The sequence below is a fragment of the Dicentrarchus labrax genome, unplaced genomic scaffold, assembly GCF_905237075.1.
Source record: "Dicentrarchus labrax unplaced genomic scaffold, dlabrax2021, whole genome shotgun sequence".
NCBI classification, from domain to species: domain Eukaryota; kingdom Metazoa; phylum Chordata; class Actinopteri; family Moronidae; genus Dicentrarchus; species Dicentrarchus labrax.
This window is the reverse complement of record NW_026136713.1, coordinates 6,802,968-6,819,157: the sequence shown is the minus strand read 5'-3', so window position 1 is coordinate 6,819,157 and position 16,190 is coordinate 6,802,968. Positions and strand designations below refer to the sequence as shown.

The 16,190-nt window shown below is 40.9% G+C and overlaps 1 protein-coding gene across 7 annotated transcripts in view; it reads left to right on the top strand.

Annotated features, from left to right (window-relative positions):
- atp11c (ATPase phospholipid transporting 11C) overlaps positions 1-16,190 on the top strand; it is a 39,703-nt gene that overhangs the window by 20,087 nt on the left and 3,426 nt on the right. For 2 of the 7 annotated variants that reach the window (XM_051421026.1, XM_051421025.1), the window contains exons 4-29: positions 195-275; positions 1,381-1,488; positions 2,258-2,386; positions 2,866-2,954; positions 3,583-3,633; positions 4,059-4,123; positions 4,230-4,311; positions 4,399-4,549; positions 5,397-5,594; positions 6,119-6,289; positions 6,701-6,912; positions 7,061-7,132; positions 7,242-7,315; positions 7,421-7,524; positions 7,680-7,861; positions 8,476-8,742; positions 8,882-9,059; positions 9,171-9,273; positions 9,382-9,527; positions 9,812-9,871; positions 10,703-10,830; positions 11,557-11,692; positions 11,792-11,857; positions 12,004-12,107; positions 12,220-12,376; positions 14,778-14,886. In XM_051421026.1, the coding sequence (XP_051276986.1) occupies positions 195-275; positions 1,381-1,488; positions 2,258-2,386; positions 2,866-2,954; positions 3,583-3,633; positions 4,059-4,123; positions 4,230-4,311; positions 4,399-4,549; positions 5,397-5,594; positions 6,119-6,289; positions 6,701-6,912; positions 7,061-7,132; positions 7,242-7,315; positions 7,421-7,524; positions 7,680-7,861; positions 8,476-8,742; positions 8,882-9,059; positions 9,171-9,273; positions 9,382-9,527; positions 9,812-9,871; positions 10,703-10,830; positions 11,557-11,692; positions 11,792-11,857; positions 12,004-12,107; positions 12,220-12,376; positions 14,778-14,882 (3,219 nt within the window). In that variant the 3' untranslated portion in view covers positions 14,883-14,886. Of the gene's footprint in view, positions 1-194; positions 276-1,380; positions 1,489-2,257; positions 2,387-2,865; positions 2,955-3,582; positions 3,634-4,058; positions 4,124-4,229; positions 4,312-4,398; positions 4,550-5,396; positions 5,595-6,118; positions 6,290-6,700; positions 6,913-7,060; positions 7,133-7,241; positions 7,316-7,420; positions 7,525-7,679; positions 7,862-8,475; positions 8,743-8,881; positions 9,060-9,170; positions 9,274-9,381; positions 9,528-9,811; positions 9,872-10,702; positions 10,831-11,556; positions 11,693-11,791; positions 11,858-12,003; positions 12,108-12,219; positions 12,377-13,773; positions 13,865-14,777; positions 14,887-16,190 lie in introns of those variants that run through there. The other 5 variants (XM_051421031.1, XM_051421030.1, XM_051421029.1 and 2 more) reach the window with 4 other exon arrangements.

Sequence of the window (16,190 nt, the reverse complement as noted above, 5' to 3'; positions counted from 1 at the left end):
GAAAGGCCTCACAGAAGCAGACTACACCCTGCATTTAGAGGGCTGGCGCGCTGTAAACTCCTCCTTCGGTTACCACAAGCACACATGTGCTGCAGTCAGACTTTGTATCAATGTATAGTATTTAATGAATAGCTTTTCAGTTTGAAGGTCATATGTTTATTGTTTAGTGGTTTTTTCTTTTTTTCCCCCAATAGGTGATAGTGGACACCCCCACCAGCCCAGTCACCAGTGGCCTACCCTTATTTTTTGTGATCACAGTAACCGCTATAAAGCAGGTAAGACACTGCCTAATGAGGCTGATGGTTGTTTGATTGTGAGTTCACTTGCCATGTCCTTGTTTCCTCCTATTTTCTCTCATTGCCTTACATCCTTCCTCCCTCTCTATATAACATAATGCGTTCCTCTGCGTTCATAACTCCCTTGCTGTGATTTTTGTATGAAGTACGTGACTAATGCTCTCTTGGGTTTTGTATTAATGTGCTCCACTGGTGAATTCTGATCGGGAGGAAGACGAAATTGGCTCTGTGAAAGTGAGCAAATGGAGAGCGAGAGAGCAAGTCTATTACAGAGATACAAATTATCAAGGGGAGTGTCTGTTTCTTTCACTCTGTTGCTGCCGTGTCCCAGCTTTAGATGTATTGTTTTAGGATTGGCTTTTTAGTTTAGTGTCCTGCTGGGGCTTTGAAATGCACAATAGTGGGTGGACTTCCTTCTGAAAATATATGGGACGCACTGATAGCGCTGGATCGCATTCAGCCAGGCTTTGAAGTGGGACACCAAGGCAGTCAGCCTGACTCCATTAGTCAGGCTGAGAACTGTATAGTTCAACTGACCATCCGTGGAATGCCTCCCCTCTCTCCCCCTTTCATCCACCTGGCGTCATTTCTCTGCATCAGTCAACCAGACTTTCTCTCTCCTCCTATCACCTTTCCCGGTAATCCCACTTTCTGGCTCAAGCTCCGCCTTGGCACACAGTCTGGTTTCCCTCTCTACCCTCTGCATCTCTGCACCATCTCCTCTATCTCCATCACTATCTTAAAGTACTTATGAAGTCTACACTAGGCTTTGTGCCTTATGCTGCTGCAGTCCCAGGAATTATTCTTTTTTACCCGACTCAGTGTTATTTCATGGTATACTGTTCCAACGCACTGCTGGACAATTGCTATCCCATTCTGCTGCTGTAGGCACTCTTTTTCACATAACGATGAAGTACTAAATGTAAAGATATTGTATGCACGGACATTTCTTTGGGTCTTGCACTCTACTAAACTGCTGTTAGTTGTCAATGTCCTGTGGGTAGTAATCCCACAGAGACAAACTTTTGTACTTTTTGTTGTACTAAGCAAATAACGCAAATCTGATTTTGATATGTTGCCGTAGGGCTATGAGGACTGGCTACGGCACAAGGCTGACAATGAGGTGAATAAGTACCTAGTGACAGTGCTAGAGGATGGCGGGAGGATTCAGAAGGAGAGTGAGAAGATCAAGGTACCTTTTATATTTCCTTAGAGACATGTCCAAAGAGATGCTGCTGGCAGCTCGGCATGACTGTATTTGGAATATATGCGCAGGGGAGAACATGCTCTGCTGAACTGATTAGATGTTCAAACATGGGTGTGATGGTAATTAATGTATCAAGGGTGTTGTGTGCAGGTAATTTCTCCAATGTATTCTTATTTGTTTGCTGCAGTTAACAGTATTTTCAAAGATGCATGGGTGTTCAAAACACACCTTAAACAATATTTTACCACATTCAAAGTGAACCAAATGAGTTCTGGATGTGGCTAAGGGTTGCTTGTGCTGCTGATACCACTGAGAATCAACATCCAGCTGTCAAAACACTGTGGACAGCTGCTCCCAGCACAGGAGCTCACACAAGTTAGCTGTGAGCTACCTCCTAGTGCTAAATGGACTCAAGCTAAAGTAAACATTTAGCAAGCCAAAGAGAGCCAGAGTTTGTCAGTAGTTTGCAGATCAAACCTAAAAAGGTGAGCGAATACTGACTTGCAGTTGGACGGGGGACTCCGCAGGGAGGCCCATGTTGCTTGTTTATGCTATATCTTTAAATAGGCAGTTGTTTGCAATCAAATTAACCACAGCAACATGATAGGAAATTGGCAGTGATGTAAGTTTATTTTGAAATCTTTTTGCTCCTTAGAGGCAAAATTGATTGTTTAAATCTCTGTCACCCGGTGCCTAAGAAGTAGGAGAAAGCAAACTGTGATAAGTGGTGTTTGGTTGTGTTTTCTTTGATCAGGTTGGAGATGTTGTGGAGGTGGAGGAAGATGAGACTTTCCCCTGTGATTTAATACTCCTGCAGTCTAGCCGAGACGACGACACATGTTTTGTTACCACAGCAAGTCTGGACGGAGAGTCTAACCATAAAGTAAGATGGGCTGTTCTGCTGTCCCTTTTTCATAACAGAATGGTTAGGTTGTAATTTTGTTATTATATTACTTATAGTCACTTAATGTTTACTTTAATATATTTTATGTTTTAATGTGTCTTTTGTTATTGCAATTTTTTTTACATGCACTTACCTGGACATATCTCATATTAATTGTATTCTTTGAATTAATAGTAGTTAGAATATATATATATATACATTTTCAAAGATAGTGAAGTTGAATGTGTCACCTTTTGCTTTGAAGAAAATTCAAGTTTCTCCCTTGTCTAGTTCCTCAGAAATATGTGTTTGTTCCGTTTTGTGTTCAAAGTGTTAGTCGCAGATTTCTGGGTATCTTTTGTCTTCCTATTGTCTTGTGGTGTCTATTTGTGAGGGGTAGGGGAAGGCTAAAATGATCTCTTGACCTGAGCCAGTCAGCGCTCATTCTCTGTCTCTCTCTGCCTCTTCCACTTGTCCAGACACACTACACAGTGCCAGACACAGAGAAGGATCTGGAATCTCTCAACGCCACCATTGAGTGTGAACAGCCACAGCCTGACCTTTACAAGTAGGCTCTCATCATGTGGCCCCAACAAGTTTACACCACAAGCATGTGTTGCCTGTGGTTTGTTGGGCCATGGTTTCACTCGATGCCATTTGAAAATGCCCTAAATTACTCTAATATTAACATGTTGATTGTTAAGTGCAGATGTTTTGGCTATTCATAGTGTACTTATGCTTGGTTGGTTTAATATTAGGAATAGTGAAAGTGGGCTTGATATTTCCAGTTATCTTTGGTCTATGCAGCACAGAGTTGATTTTTATTCACTTGTAGGAATCATAGCTTTATCAACAGACAGCCTTTGGCTCCCCCTTGGGACAAAGAGTAGGAATATTGTCATTAAGCCAGCCATCAGAATGGTGTTTGAGACGTGCTAAGTAAGACATAGTGCCAAATGCTTGCTATTCAGAGTCAATAAAACTGACAGCGTGCTGCTGGCTAACCACCAGTAATTAGCTGGCTCCCAAACCTCTGCAACTGATTTTAGGTCAATGAGTACTTACAGTTTTTGGACTCATGGATTTGGATACCTCAAGTTCAAACCCACTCTATTCATTAATATGCAAAACAAATATCACACATACATTTTATAAATGGCTTTAGCTTCTGACTGCCTATGTAATTTATTTTCCAGGTTTGTTGGCCGTATGCACATCTACAAAAATGATCAGGAGCCTACAGTAAGGTGAGAGCACTGGTGCACAACTATCTGAGCCTGCTTTAAGTGACAGCAAAATCAAAACACACTTGCTTAAGCGCTCATTTGTTTCCCTTTGCATCAGGAACAAATCATTATTCCATTGATGCTTCATTGCAGACAAGCATTAAAATTAAAACAGGTTGGCATCACTTCAGCCACTGCTTCCAAAGCACTCCCACAGGCATTTATCATTGACTGCTTTGTAGTGGCCATATAAACAAATGCCAGTGTCCTTCTCAAGAACACTGGGACCCATGTAAGCCCAGACTGCAGTCATACTGTGTATTGTCACTGCGCATTTTAGAGTGGATGCCAGCTTGCCTGCCAGGTTTCCATTTAGAGAATGGAGTGTGTGGACTGCACAGCTTCTGTATGACTAAACTGTTTGATCTACTGATGTGATTGTGCAGGTCTTTGGGCCCAGAAAACCTTCTGCTGAAAGGGGCAACTTTAAAGAACACTCAAAAAATCTGTGGTGAGTAATAAGGATATTAACTATAGTACAATAACTAATATGATTGAAGATAGCTCAGTATCTAATAATCTAATCCTTCTTTTTCTCCTCCCTTTTCTTTCTCAAGGTGTTGCAGTTTACACTGGCATGGAGACAAAGATGGCTCTCAACTACCAGGGCAAGTCTCAGAAACGCTCTGCTGTGGAGAAGTAAGTTTATAGGAAACAGTGTAAACAATTTCAATATTTCTGTGACTTACCTTTGGTAATTATTCATTTCAATCCTTATATTTTCAGGTCTATCAATGCCTTCCTTCTGGTTTACCTTTGCATTTTGGTGAGCAAGGCCCTTGTGTGCACTACACTTAAGTATGTGTGGCAGAGCAAGCCCGGACAGGATGAACCGTGGTACAATGAGAAAACCCAGAGAGAGAAGGAGACCAATCTAGTGAGTACACATTTAAGCAACCTGCCTGTCCTTGTTGTTGATACAATGAACTGTTAAAACCAAACCAGGCTTATATCAAAAATGGTATAGAAATACAGTATTATGTGTATTGCAAGAGTTAGTATACCTTGAAGGCCCCTGTTAATAGGGTAAATACTTACCCTGTGGAGGCTTGTAGTTTTAGCCTAGGTCACAGTTCCATTGTATTGAAGAATTTTACTGTACATGCCACAGCCTCTTCTGATCCACACTAATAAACCTCTCCTCAGCAATATGGCCACTAGACCTACATCGTAACATGCTCCATTTCCTTGGCTTTTAATCTTCTGCCCTAGCGTTCAATGAACTGTGAACATTGTGATACAACATTACGATTTCCATCATGTCATGGATAATATAAGACTACTGGTCTTAATGTGAGCACATCATGCATGTTATGCACACGGAGTGTAATGTAGTCAGCCTGTAGTCAATACATTTTCCGAGTTTCACAGTGTTTAACACTGCCAGAAGGTCCTGGGTTTGAATCCAGGCGGGGCCTTTCTGTGTGGAGTTTGAATGTTCTTCTCATGTTTGCATGAGTTTCCTCCAGGTGCTGTGATTTCCCGATGTTAGCTTAATTGTGTATGCCCATGACCAAGTTGTCCATGGTGGTCCCTAGCCGCTGCACAGTGGCTGCCCACTGCTCGAAACACCTAAGTTTGGTTAAATTAATGAATGAATGAATGAATTAATTTTCCTATGGGATAACTTAATTTAATTAGCTTAAATAGCAGAGACTGGTATTTCAACATCTGATGACAAGATAAGATAAATATGTGCCTGTGTTCTCATTTTTTCCCAACAGTACCTAAAAATGTTCACTGACTTCCTGTCCTTCATGGTGCTCTTCAACTTCATCATTCCGGTGTCCATGTATGTGACGGTTGAGATGCAAAAGTTTTTGGGATCCTTTTTCATCACATGGGACAAGGACTTCTTTGACCCTGAAATCAAGGAAGGGGCACTAGTCAACACCTCCGACCTCAATGAGGAGCTGGGACAGGTCAGGCAGATGGACAAAATTAAATGAAGCCACATTTAAATGGCAGAAATTTGTGTCACTTGGGAACTGCTTTCTGTAAACTCAGCATTTGTATGTCAATTAAAAACCTGTAATTTTTTTTAAATTACAAAAATATTTTCTGTAACATTTTGTTCATTTTAATACTTGAAATTTAAAAAGAAAAAAAGCCAAATTACAGGTTAGAGCAAGTTAGGATTGAGTCTCCAGACTGATCTGTACGGTGCTTATGTTAAATATAAGCTGCACCAGATTAGCTGTGCTGTCCTGTCTTCTCCTGTTTTTTATGGCACGTCTAACTCAAACAGGGCTGCCATATATCAGTCACATTTGGTTTGCCAGATGATTATGTCAATTAAAGGTGATGCTTCGTTAAACTGATTAATGCTGTGTAATTCTTTCTGGCCGTAATTGCCTAATCTTATTGTTGGAACCTGTTAAATGGGCAGCTGAATTTTTATGGGTTTGGAAGAGTCTGTCATGTACTTTTATCACATTGCCTGCAGGTGGAGTATGTCTTCACAGACAAGACGGGCACCCTCACTCAGAATAACATGGAGTTCATTGAGTGCTGCATCGATGGTTTCCAGTACAAGTACCGGGATGCAAGCTCAGAGTTGGACGGATTCTGTGTCACAGATGGACCTGTGAGCAAACTACAGCAGAAAGCTGGCAGGGTGGGTGTTGTCGTGTCCCTCCATCTGTTGTAAAAGTCACACAAGCGGCAACATATGGCCATTACATAGCTCGCTGCTCAGAAAGACCCTTCATAGGTCACCTGCATACAGTCTCCTTGACATGTCAACATAAGCACTCAACATGGAGGGCGAGCAATGTGGCTGTCTGTTCGCACCTGATAACACTTTACAGACTGTTGTACTTAAACATGCATGTTGATAAAATTCAACTTAGACGAGTGGTTGTAAATCCACGGCTTAATCTAAACTCCAGCTACTGTATGTGGCTCCATGTGAGGCTGTAAATACATACATTTTATGTAATAGTAAAAATTGCTCATTCAATTCATTTAATTTAAACACAGTGTACTGTATTGTATTTTACTGTATTAAGCCATGTTGTGTTATTAGGAGAAGGAGGAGCTGTTTCTGCGTGCCCTGTGTCTGTGCCACACAGTCCAGGTGAAGGAGTCTGCAGAGCAGGGTCAAGGCCAAAGGGATGGACTGATAGACGAGGTGGATGGCCTAGGGGTGGATGGAGAAGTTGTCCATCCTCTGCAGGAGCAGAGAGGCTTTATAGCTTCCTCACCTGATGAGGTTGCTCTGGTCAAGGGTGCCATGAGGTAAGAGAATGAGCTGTCATGTAATATGAACATGAATATCATAGAAGGTATTCAGAAAGTCCTAGATGGTATACATTTCATTACAGCCTTTAGTCAAAGAGCGCAAGAGGACATAAAGGGCTCATTTGTGATTTGTCTCCATCTCCAGGTATGGCTTCACATTTCTGGGTCTTGAAAGCAAAACCATGAAAATTCTCAACAGGAACAATGACGTTGAAATGTAAGTTAGCAGCTTTTACTTTATATTCATATTTTTACATTTACATTTGCACTGTAGCTTTTATGTTATTTAGCTTTCATATTTATTTATATTTGTTTATTTCCCAAAGGTATGAACTGCTCCATGTGTTGAACTTTGACCCTGTGAGAAGGCGAATGAGTGTAATAGTCAGATCCAAATCAGGTGAGCTTGAGATTGCTTTCAGGTTTATTGCATTGAGCGTGATTTAGTGTCGGCCCTCAGCACTTACCATGCTGTGCGTTTGTGTGTCTGTATGTTTGTGCGTAGGTGATACACTGCTCTTCTGTAAGGGAGCAGACTCATCCATCTTTCCCCGTGTCAGACGGGAGGAGGTCGAAAGGATACGCATGCATGTGGAGCGTAATGCAACAGTGGGTGACCTAAGCAAATTGCCTCTCCAAATCCCGGAGTTGTTATATTTTATTAGTAAACATAGTACTATGTTATTCTAGAGTTTAATTTGCAATGGTGTCAAGACTTTTGTGTCTCCTTGTTGTAACATTGGGTGCTTTGTTTCACTGTTCAGGAGGGCTACCGGACACTGTGTGTGGCCTACAAAATTCTCAGTGCAGAGGAGTACGCCCAGGCCGATGCAGGATTGAGGGAAGCTAGACTGGCTCTGCAGGACAGAGAGGAAAAGCTCATGACTGTTTACAACCAAGTGGAGACCGGCATGAGTCTAATAGGAGCTACTGCTGTAGAAGATCGGTGGGTGCTCACACAACATAACTGTACAGATCTCAGCGATGAACCTGCTGATGTTTAAAGTTGTCGCGCATCTTGCGTAACTTTTTGTTATCTTGCATGCTGCTGTTGTCGTCCCTCTCGAATTTTGAGGGGCAAAACCTGCATAGATAATCAGAATACACCTAAAATAAAATAAAAAATAAAAAAACACTGACAGATAAATGCTTGTGTAAATGTAGGTCATTATTCTGTGTCTGAAATATACCAGCCACTTTCATATTTTACTAGCATTTGACTGGTGGTAATTTCCCACTCTGGTGACAGCTAATAGTCCCTGTTATCCCAAAACTTTTTAATGTAAGCTCACATCGCCATCTTGTGGTTGACATTGGGTACTCTTCCACAGTCCAAGATTAAAAACTTAATAACAGCATCCTTATTCTCATTTAAGTTCCACTTGCAGAAAACCAGCAGCCTTGCTTGGTTTTGCTATAATGCAATTTACTAGATCTTCTGTGAATGTTAACCCTGATGTCCATGGTTTTGTTGAACTTTTGTTTTTTCTTTTTAGGGATAGTATTTATGTCTTAACGTTTGTGCAATAATTTTTCACTAGTGTCATTTCTACCCCCCAGGCTTCAAGAAGAGGCAGCAGAGACCATGGAGGCTCTGCAGGGGGCAGGCATGAAGGTTTGGGTCCTAACGGGGGACAAGATGGAGACGGCAAAGTCCACCTGTTATGCTTGTAGATTGTTCCAGAGAAATACAGAGCTGTTGGAGCTGACGGTGCGTACTCTGGAGGATGGAGGAAGGAGGCGTGAGGAACGACTGCATGATCTCCTGCTTGAATATCACAAGAAAGCTGTACAGGATGCACCACCAGTTAAGGCAGGCGTCACCAGGTTGGTGCCCTGACTTACAGGATCTCAGTCTATGTTTTGGATTTGTTATGTGATACTTTGCTGCTGTGTTAGGGTTATCATTTAACCAAAACCGAATCTTAGTTGATTAATAAACCCATTTCCTTGTTTTGTTTGGTAGGAGCTGGTCTTCGGCAGGCCAGGACTATGGTTTTATCATAGATGGAGCCACTCTCTCGATGGTGCTCAACTCCTCCTCTGAATCCAACTCAAATCGCTACAAGAACCTGTTCCTGCAGATTTGTCAAAACTGCACATCTGTGCTCTGCTGCCGCATGGCTCCTTTACAGAAGGCACAGGTCAGAACAATCAATTTAATCGTGACAAATGTTTATTTGTTAAAGGCCTAAAATAGTGCACATTTGGTTTAATTTTTTTAATGTTGTCCTTCTGTGTTGCTCCATCTTTAGATAGTTAAAATGGTGAAGAACTCTAAAGGAAGCCCAATCACCCTTTCCATCGGAGATGGTGCCAATGATGTCAGCATGATTTTGGAAGCTCATGTTGGCATTGGTATGAAATCATATGCTGAAGCTGGCTAACAGATCTCTAATTGTTGTTCTAAATGGTAGGATGGGTAACCTTTTGGTGTGTGTGTGATATTTGTTCCCTGTGTTTCAGGTATTAAGGGTAAAGAGGGTCGGCAGGCAGTGAGGAACAGTGATTATGCCATCCCCAAACTCAAGCACCTCAAGAAACTTTTGTTGGCTCATGGGCATCTCTACTATGTTCGCATTGCACACCTGGTGCAATATTTCTTTTACAAGGTAGGAGGAACAGACGCTTTAGTCACATTGCTTTCATTTTATTCTTCAGGCCAAGAACTTTTTTCAGCAAAGCCTGTTTTTCCCAAACAAACCCACACAATAACTTGATCTGAGGATTATGTGGTGAAGAGACAGATCTAAATCTGATTAATAGATTTGTAGCTTGAACTTGGGTTAATGGATTTGTACCTTCATTATAAGCACATGAGAGTGAATGCATTTGACGTTCTCTGATGTTTCCGTGCATCAATGTGAACCTGTTCTCTTTCTCTGTTTGCCTGCAGAACCTTTGCTTCATCTTACCTCAGTTTTTGTACCAGTTCTTCTGCGGCTATTCCCAACAGGTGAGTATGTCCTGAGGCCCTTTGAGGTTCAAAGATGTTGTGAACGTGAAAGGAGGCAGTGTCCCTTGATTCCACACCTCTGTCCTCGATTCTTTCCCTCAGATTGCCCCTCCCTCACTGCCCCTGGGTTGTTTGAGCTCTGACTGATATGTTTATATACGGACTTAGACTACATAGCAATTAAGATAATGGAGACATGTGTGATGTTCTGCCACCATGGTACATTGTATGAGGATATTATGTAATCATGGTGATGTGTGTGTGTGTGTGTGTGTGTGTGTGTGTGTGTGTGTGTCACACTGTTACCAGCACAATGACATAACAATACATTAGAGAAATTCAGGTATGGATAAGATGACCTCATTATAGTTTGGAGCACATCAATGAATTCACTTGGGAGAGATAACCCTAGTCCTACTGAGAAATAAGTATATTTTTTAAAATCTGTATAGATTTAGAACATTTTATGGTACTGTGTTCATATAAAAAAACTGCTCCTGGCATAGAAGTGTCTTTTAATTAGTGCATTAATATATAGATATCATCCTTTTAAAGATATTTGATTATGTTTTGGTATTTCTGTTTGTGTAACGTGAGAATGAATAGGTCATTCTCCTTCATGCCACATGGCCCCTGACATGAATCTTCCATAAATACATGAAATATGTGTATATAAGCTTGCTTATATGACATACCGTATGTGTAAGTATGATGGTGTGTATGAGTTTTGTCCTCTCCATGATATTAATCCCTGGTTGCCCCGTCCCTCCTCCTGCCCCTTACCAAACCCTCCCCCTTCACTCCCCCCTCCTGCTCCCATCCTCCCCCCAGCCCCTGTATGACGCGGCCTATCTGACGATGTACAACATCTGCTTCACCTCTATGCCCATCCTGGCTTACAGTCTCTTGGAGCAGCACATCTGCATGGAGGTTCTGCTGGACAATGCTACCCTCTACAGGTAAACCTGGGAACATGTGCTTATCTGCACCGCAACACCAGGTAGATGTAGATGTGCTTTTTGAGTTGCTACCTTAAAGTAAAGAAGATGAATGAGCATATAAATTATGATTTTCTTTTTCACGTTTTAGAACTCGAATTTTGATATATAACTCAATACACTTTTAATTGAATGCCCAATCTATATTTTGGTCTTTAAGTTAAAAGAAATAATTAAAAAAGTGGAAAACAGAAATGTACCTACGGTACTTGCACAGTCACAAAATAAAGTCAAAAAGAGATCACAGCAATGGCTGAAAAGGAGCCATATCTTGTTACTGTTTAGCCATAGATTATTTATCTTAATGCAGATTTTGAAATCTAATGAAAAGTTACCCAGTCCCTCTGCCAAAGTCAAAGTTTAGTTAACTATTTTTGTTTCTGTAACACACTAACTCTTTGATGTTTAATTGGGCATTTACCTTTCTATGTTCAATCGATCGTTGTCCCTTTTGATAATATATATATAGATAAATATATATATATCGACTACACTAATTTTTAAGTTTAAATATATGTGCTGAGGCAGTTTAAGGCTTAATGCAGGACATTAAACATTAAAAGTGTGAGTTTTAGTTTTCATTTCTGTGGTGTAGGAAGAGTTGTTCACATTCCTCACTCAAATATTTTTTAGTTCCCCTTATTTCATTGTTTATAGTTTGTCTTTCTCCTTTATGATTTTCTTTAGAGAGATTGCAAAGAATGCCATGTTACGGTGGGGACCGTTCCTCTACTGGACTTTACTTGGAGTCTTCCATGGTTTGCTCTTCTTCTTTGGTGTTCGATTTTTGTTCAGTAACCCAGCACTGCAGGATAATGGCCAGGTTTGGTTGAATCCTCCTTCAGAATTTGTGTGATATTAAATTACTTGATTAAGCATTTTCTCTTAAGTACACGTGGTCATTTCCTTTATTTAAATGCAGGTTTTTGGGAACTGGTCATACGGAACAATTGTCTTCACTGTCCTGGTCTTCACTGTCACACTAAAGGTAAACCCACTCACTTGTTGTTTGTTTATCATATGGAAGAGTGTATCATTAGCGCAGCCATTTTACATGAGATTTTTCAGAGCATTGATATGTGTTGTGTTGGATATTTGACGTATTTATTTAGTGACTTTTCTCTGCCACTCTAGCTTGCTCTGGACACAAGGCACTGGACATGGATCAACCACTTTGTAATCTGGGGCTCCCTGGCTTTCTACGTGTTTTTCAGCTTCTTCTGGGGAGGAATAATATGGTAAGTACTCAGGGTAAAATAACCTATATAGTGGCTAACCTGTTATTTTTCATCTCTTCAACCACCATTGCTCTTCGTGTCGGTGTAAACCAAAGTGTTCCCTCTCCTGCAGGCCTTTCCTGAGGCAGCAACGTTTGTACTTTGTGTTTGCCAACATGCTGAGCTCGGTTTCAGCCTGGCTGGTCATCATTTTGCTCATCCTGCTCAGCCTACTGCCAGAGATCCTGCTTGTGGTGTTCCGCAAACCCCGCGGGCCCCACGCTCGACAGGTAGAGCTGAAACACACGCACACACGCACACGCACACACACACACACACACACACACACACATACTTTGCCTGGCACACATATTTGCACTGTACTTCACTTCTCTCGCTCTCGCTCTCTCACTCTCTCTCTCTCTCTCTCTCTCTCTCTCTCTCTCTCTCTCTCTCTCTCTCTCTCTCTCTCTGTTCCAGATTTACATTGCTCAAACTTAAAATATATTTGTTGTGACAATTTAACTACTTATTTTCTCAAGGGTTTGGCTGTTGTTAATGGAACCCATGCTTGATGTATATCCAAATGAAGTGAAAGATGTGGGTTGGGTGTAGTTCTGAGAAATTATTATTTGATCACTCTAAAATGGGATTGGATTTGTATAACGATTCATTGTTGGCTTCCACCAACAACTCTCTTACTTGTGTTCTTAGATCAGGAGGCAGAGGACGAGGGAGAAAAGAGTAAATTAAGACCTCAACCTCATTTTTTTCCAGCTGACATCCAAACACACACCTTATCCATGATATCAGTCTGCTAGCTATTATGACACATTAGTCAAGTGTTGTTTTCTATAATAGATAGGGCAAGCTAGTCGCTTGTAATCACATTAGATTGAAGACGTTTATGTATGCAGTGAATGCAAAATATTTTAACTTAAAGAATGTCACATTTACATATAAAGTAGTTTGCATATACCAAGAGACTGAACTATTAACACAGGATTATAACTTGAAAAATCTTTTTAGTTTTCTCCACTGCGTCTTTGAGACCAGGCTTTAATATCCTTAGCAGTTTTTTTTTGCAGATTGTTGAATTGATTTCAGAGGGACAGTTTCCCATTTCCTCCAGAAGACAACTTTCCCAGACATATTTTGTCATTAGCTCCCCATGAAGCTAATGTGTTTTCCAAACAGCTGGAAATGATTGGTGGCATGCGCTGTGCTCTTGGGTGTGTTCCACCCTTGTTTTTCTTTAAATTGTGTCTAGACTTGTTTTATTTGGGTAAAGTAATAAACCAAGTCAAATGTTTTGCACATATTTGAAGGACGTCATATGGCCCTTTTGTACAATATGGTCTTATTACAGTGTTTGTCTTTTAAAATGTCTGTTTCAGTGTCTGTCTGACAGTTGGTGAAGTGGCAGAATCAATCAAAAATGTACAAAATAAATATTTTTTATTAGTAGGTGCAGGACATTTTGCAGTTCACAGATTAAAATGACAATCGTTACTATATAGGTGGTATAGTGTAACTATCTGGTACTTACGCATTTTATTTTAGAACATCCCCTTTTATCAACTTTGTTTTCCTAACTATTACCTCTTGCTTTTACACTTTAACACATTCTTCTTGCTCTGTCTCTTATTTCTTCTTCTCTTCCTCTCTGGACCTGCCTCACCTAAAGATGAAACATCGCCTTCCTTCCTCGGGGACATCTACTATCTTCATGTTGTCGCAGACCGCTAGCACTCACAGCTTCTCGTGGAGTGACTGAGGTCTCTTTTTCTTTCTGTCAGCCCTTACACTTAAGACTCTTCCTGCAGCGTTTCTGTGTCTACTGGTCTTGCTTGTTTCCTACCTGTTGTGTCCTTCCTCTCCCACTGTTAGACTCCTTCCTTAACCTCTAAAGTAACTTAAGGTGGCGTTCTGTGGATTTTTACTCTCCCCACTCAGTTGGACGGATTAGGCCAGACAATTTCAGATGAATTATTACATCAGGAATGCTATCCTTGGCGGGCCGCATCTTTAAACCTTGACTTGAGTGCTTTTCATATGTTTATTTAATTGGGAGGAATGTTGCTCAGTGGGCCAGGGTGTGCCCAGTTCCACCAGCAGTGTGGAGTAGGACCGGGTGTCCATGCTAAACACGTGCAGTCAGTCTTCCATTCTTGTCTGTCCAGTTGTATCAGTCAGTGTCCTCGTCCCAGCTGCCTGTGCTGCTCCAATGCCTGCTGCCTCCGCATGTCAAGTCAGGTGAATGCAGCACGTCAAAGCACCCAAACTTACCTGCATGAGGCTCAAGTCAACAACCTCATCCTGGATCCTCACCACAAACCCTGCGGGCCACTGCATTTTGTCTGTGTGTGTGTGTGTGTGCGTGCGTTATATTGTACCTGCTTTTGAGAAATGTGCAAGGATAGTAGCCCTGTATTAATTTGGAGCATTTCATATAGATTCTAGGCCTCTGGAAATTATTATTGCAAGGTAAAGGTGTCTTAAAAGCCACTTGGACTGATTTTCATTGTCCACCTTTCCAGTTTTGAAGTCTTTGTGTATGTACATGTTTGTTCCCTGTGTATATATGTGTGTCTGTGTGCAAGGGAGAGCACAAGAAGGAAAGAGTGGCAGAGTGTGTATGTGTTTGTCAGCGTAGTGATGTCATTGGTGTCTCTTGCCTCACTCTTCTAGAAGAAGCCAGTTCAGTCAAGCGCGGGGGGCCGCCAGTCTCCCCGGTCTTCGGCCAGGCCCCTGCTCATGAGAACCTTTTCAGATGAGTCCAATACTGTCATTTAAACAGGTACCAGCCTACCTTCAGGCCATTTAAGCCAATCAAAGACTCAATCCCCCAGCCAACCTCTCCAGCAGTTCTCGTCCCTAACTCTGAGTATTAACAAGAGAATCAAAGGCAAAATGGCATACAGGCCACGATCAACAAGACCCAGTGTGTTCTTATGTGTTGTGTATGCTGATATTGGCTGGCTGAAGAGATGCACTTTTTCTTTGTCAGACTAAAGTGTCAACATTTTTTATATATTTAACCTGTGAGTACATCATTAGGCCTATTGTTGCACACCTTAAATGAGTTTTTTGTTAGATACATGCTCCTTTCAGCCTCCCTTTGGAAGCACAGCTTGTATTATCTTCTGCATGTGCTTTTAAAAACCCAATTTTAAATGTTTTTAATTTCAGTCCATCTCATTTTTGGACCTGGAATGTCTGAGTTTGTTAAGGTGTCGTCAGTTTGCTCTGGTTTTCTTGTTTGACAGTGTGAAACAACAGAGCTGGTATGTGATTATAACTGTCTGATATTTCTGTACTGTTTGTGTCGTGATGGTTTGGTCATGGTTGTTTCGTCCTGTGCGTAACCTGTGTTGGTGGTCGCTGTCTGCTTACTTTCCTGGCAAATAATGGATTTGAAGCGCTGAGCTTACCTCACTGCATGATGTGACATTGCCTTAAACTCAGGCCGAACGTTGCCGCAGTACATACAGGGGGGATGACAAATGAATGGAAACATCACATGATAAAATATAAACTGAGGTATGAAAACATAATTACGGTAAATATGGAAAACCAGTGTCAGTATATACATACATATATATTAAGATATTATGGAATAAATAATAATTTGAATAAATGCAGACAAACTATGAAATATATACCATGAAATGTATTATATGTTTTATGTATTTCTATGTTATCAGTCTGCTTCTTTTCACAATAAGAGTTCATTCCAGTATTTTCATGTTATTATGTCCAAAGTCTGTTTTTTTTATGATTTATGGGCCTTTTGGGTGTTTTTAATACAACTGGGGACATTGCTGTTTATGGTTGGTGTGCCAACCCCTACCCCAGAGTTTTTGAAATGTGTTGTATTATTTCGCAATTTTCATGGTTTATCATATATTTTGTCTGTATTTATTCAAATGATTTCATAATGTCAGATTGATTTAATATTTGACTCTTTTAGTCTCCATGGATAAAAAAAGTAATTAAAGGAAGACTAATAATATGTTTAAACATATTTGAAGCTTATTTCCAATTAACACACTCGGTGTGTTTTAAAGTTATGTCTTCCTTGTGTATAGGAGCGATATCAAG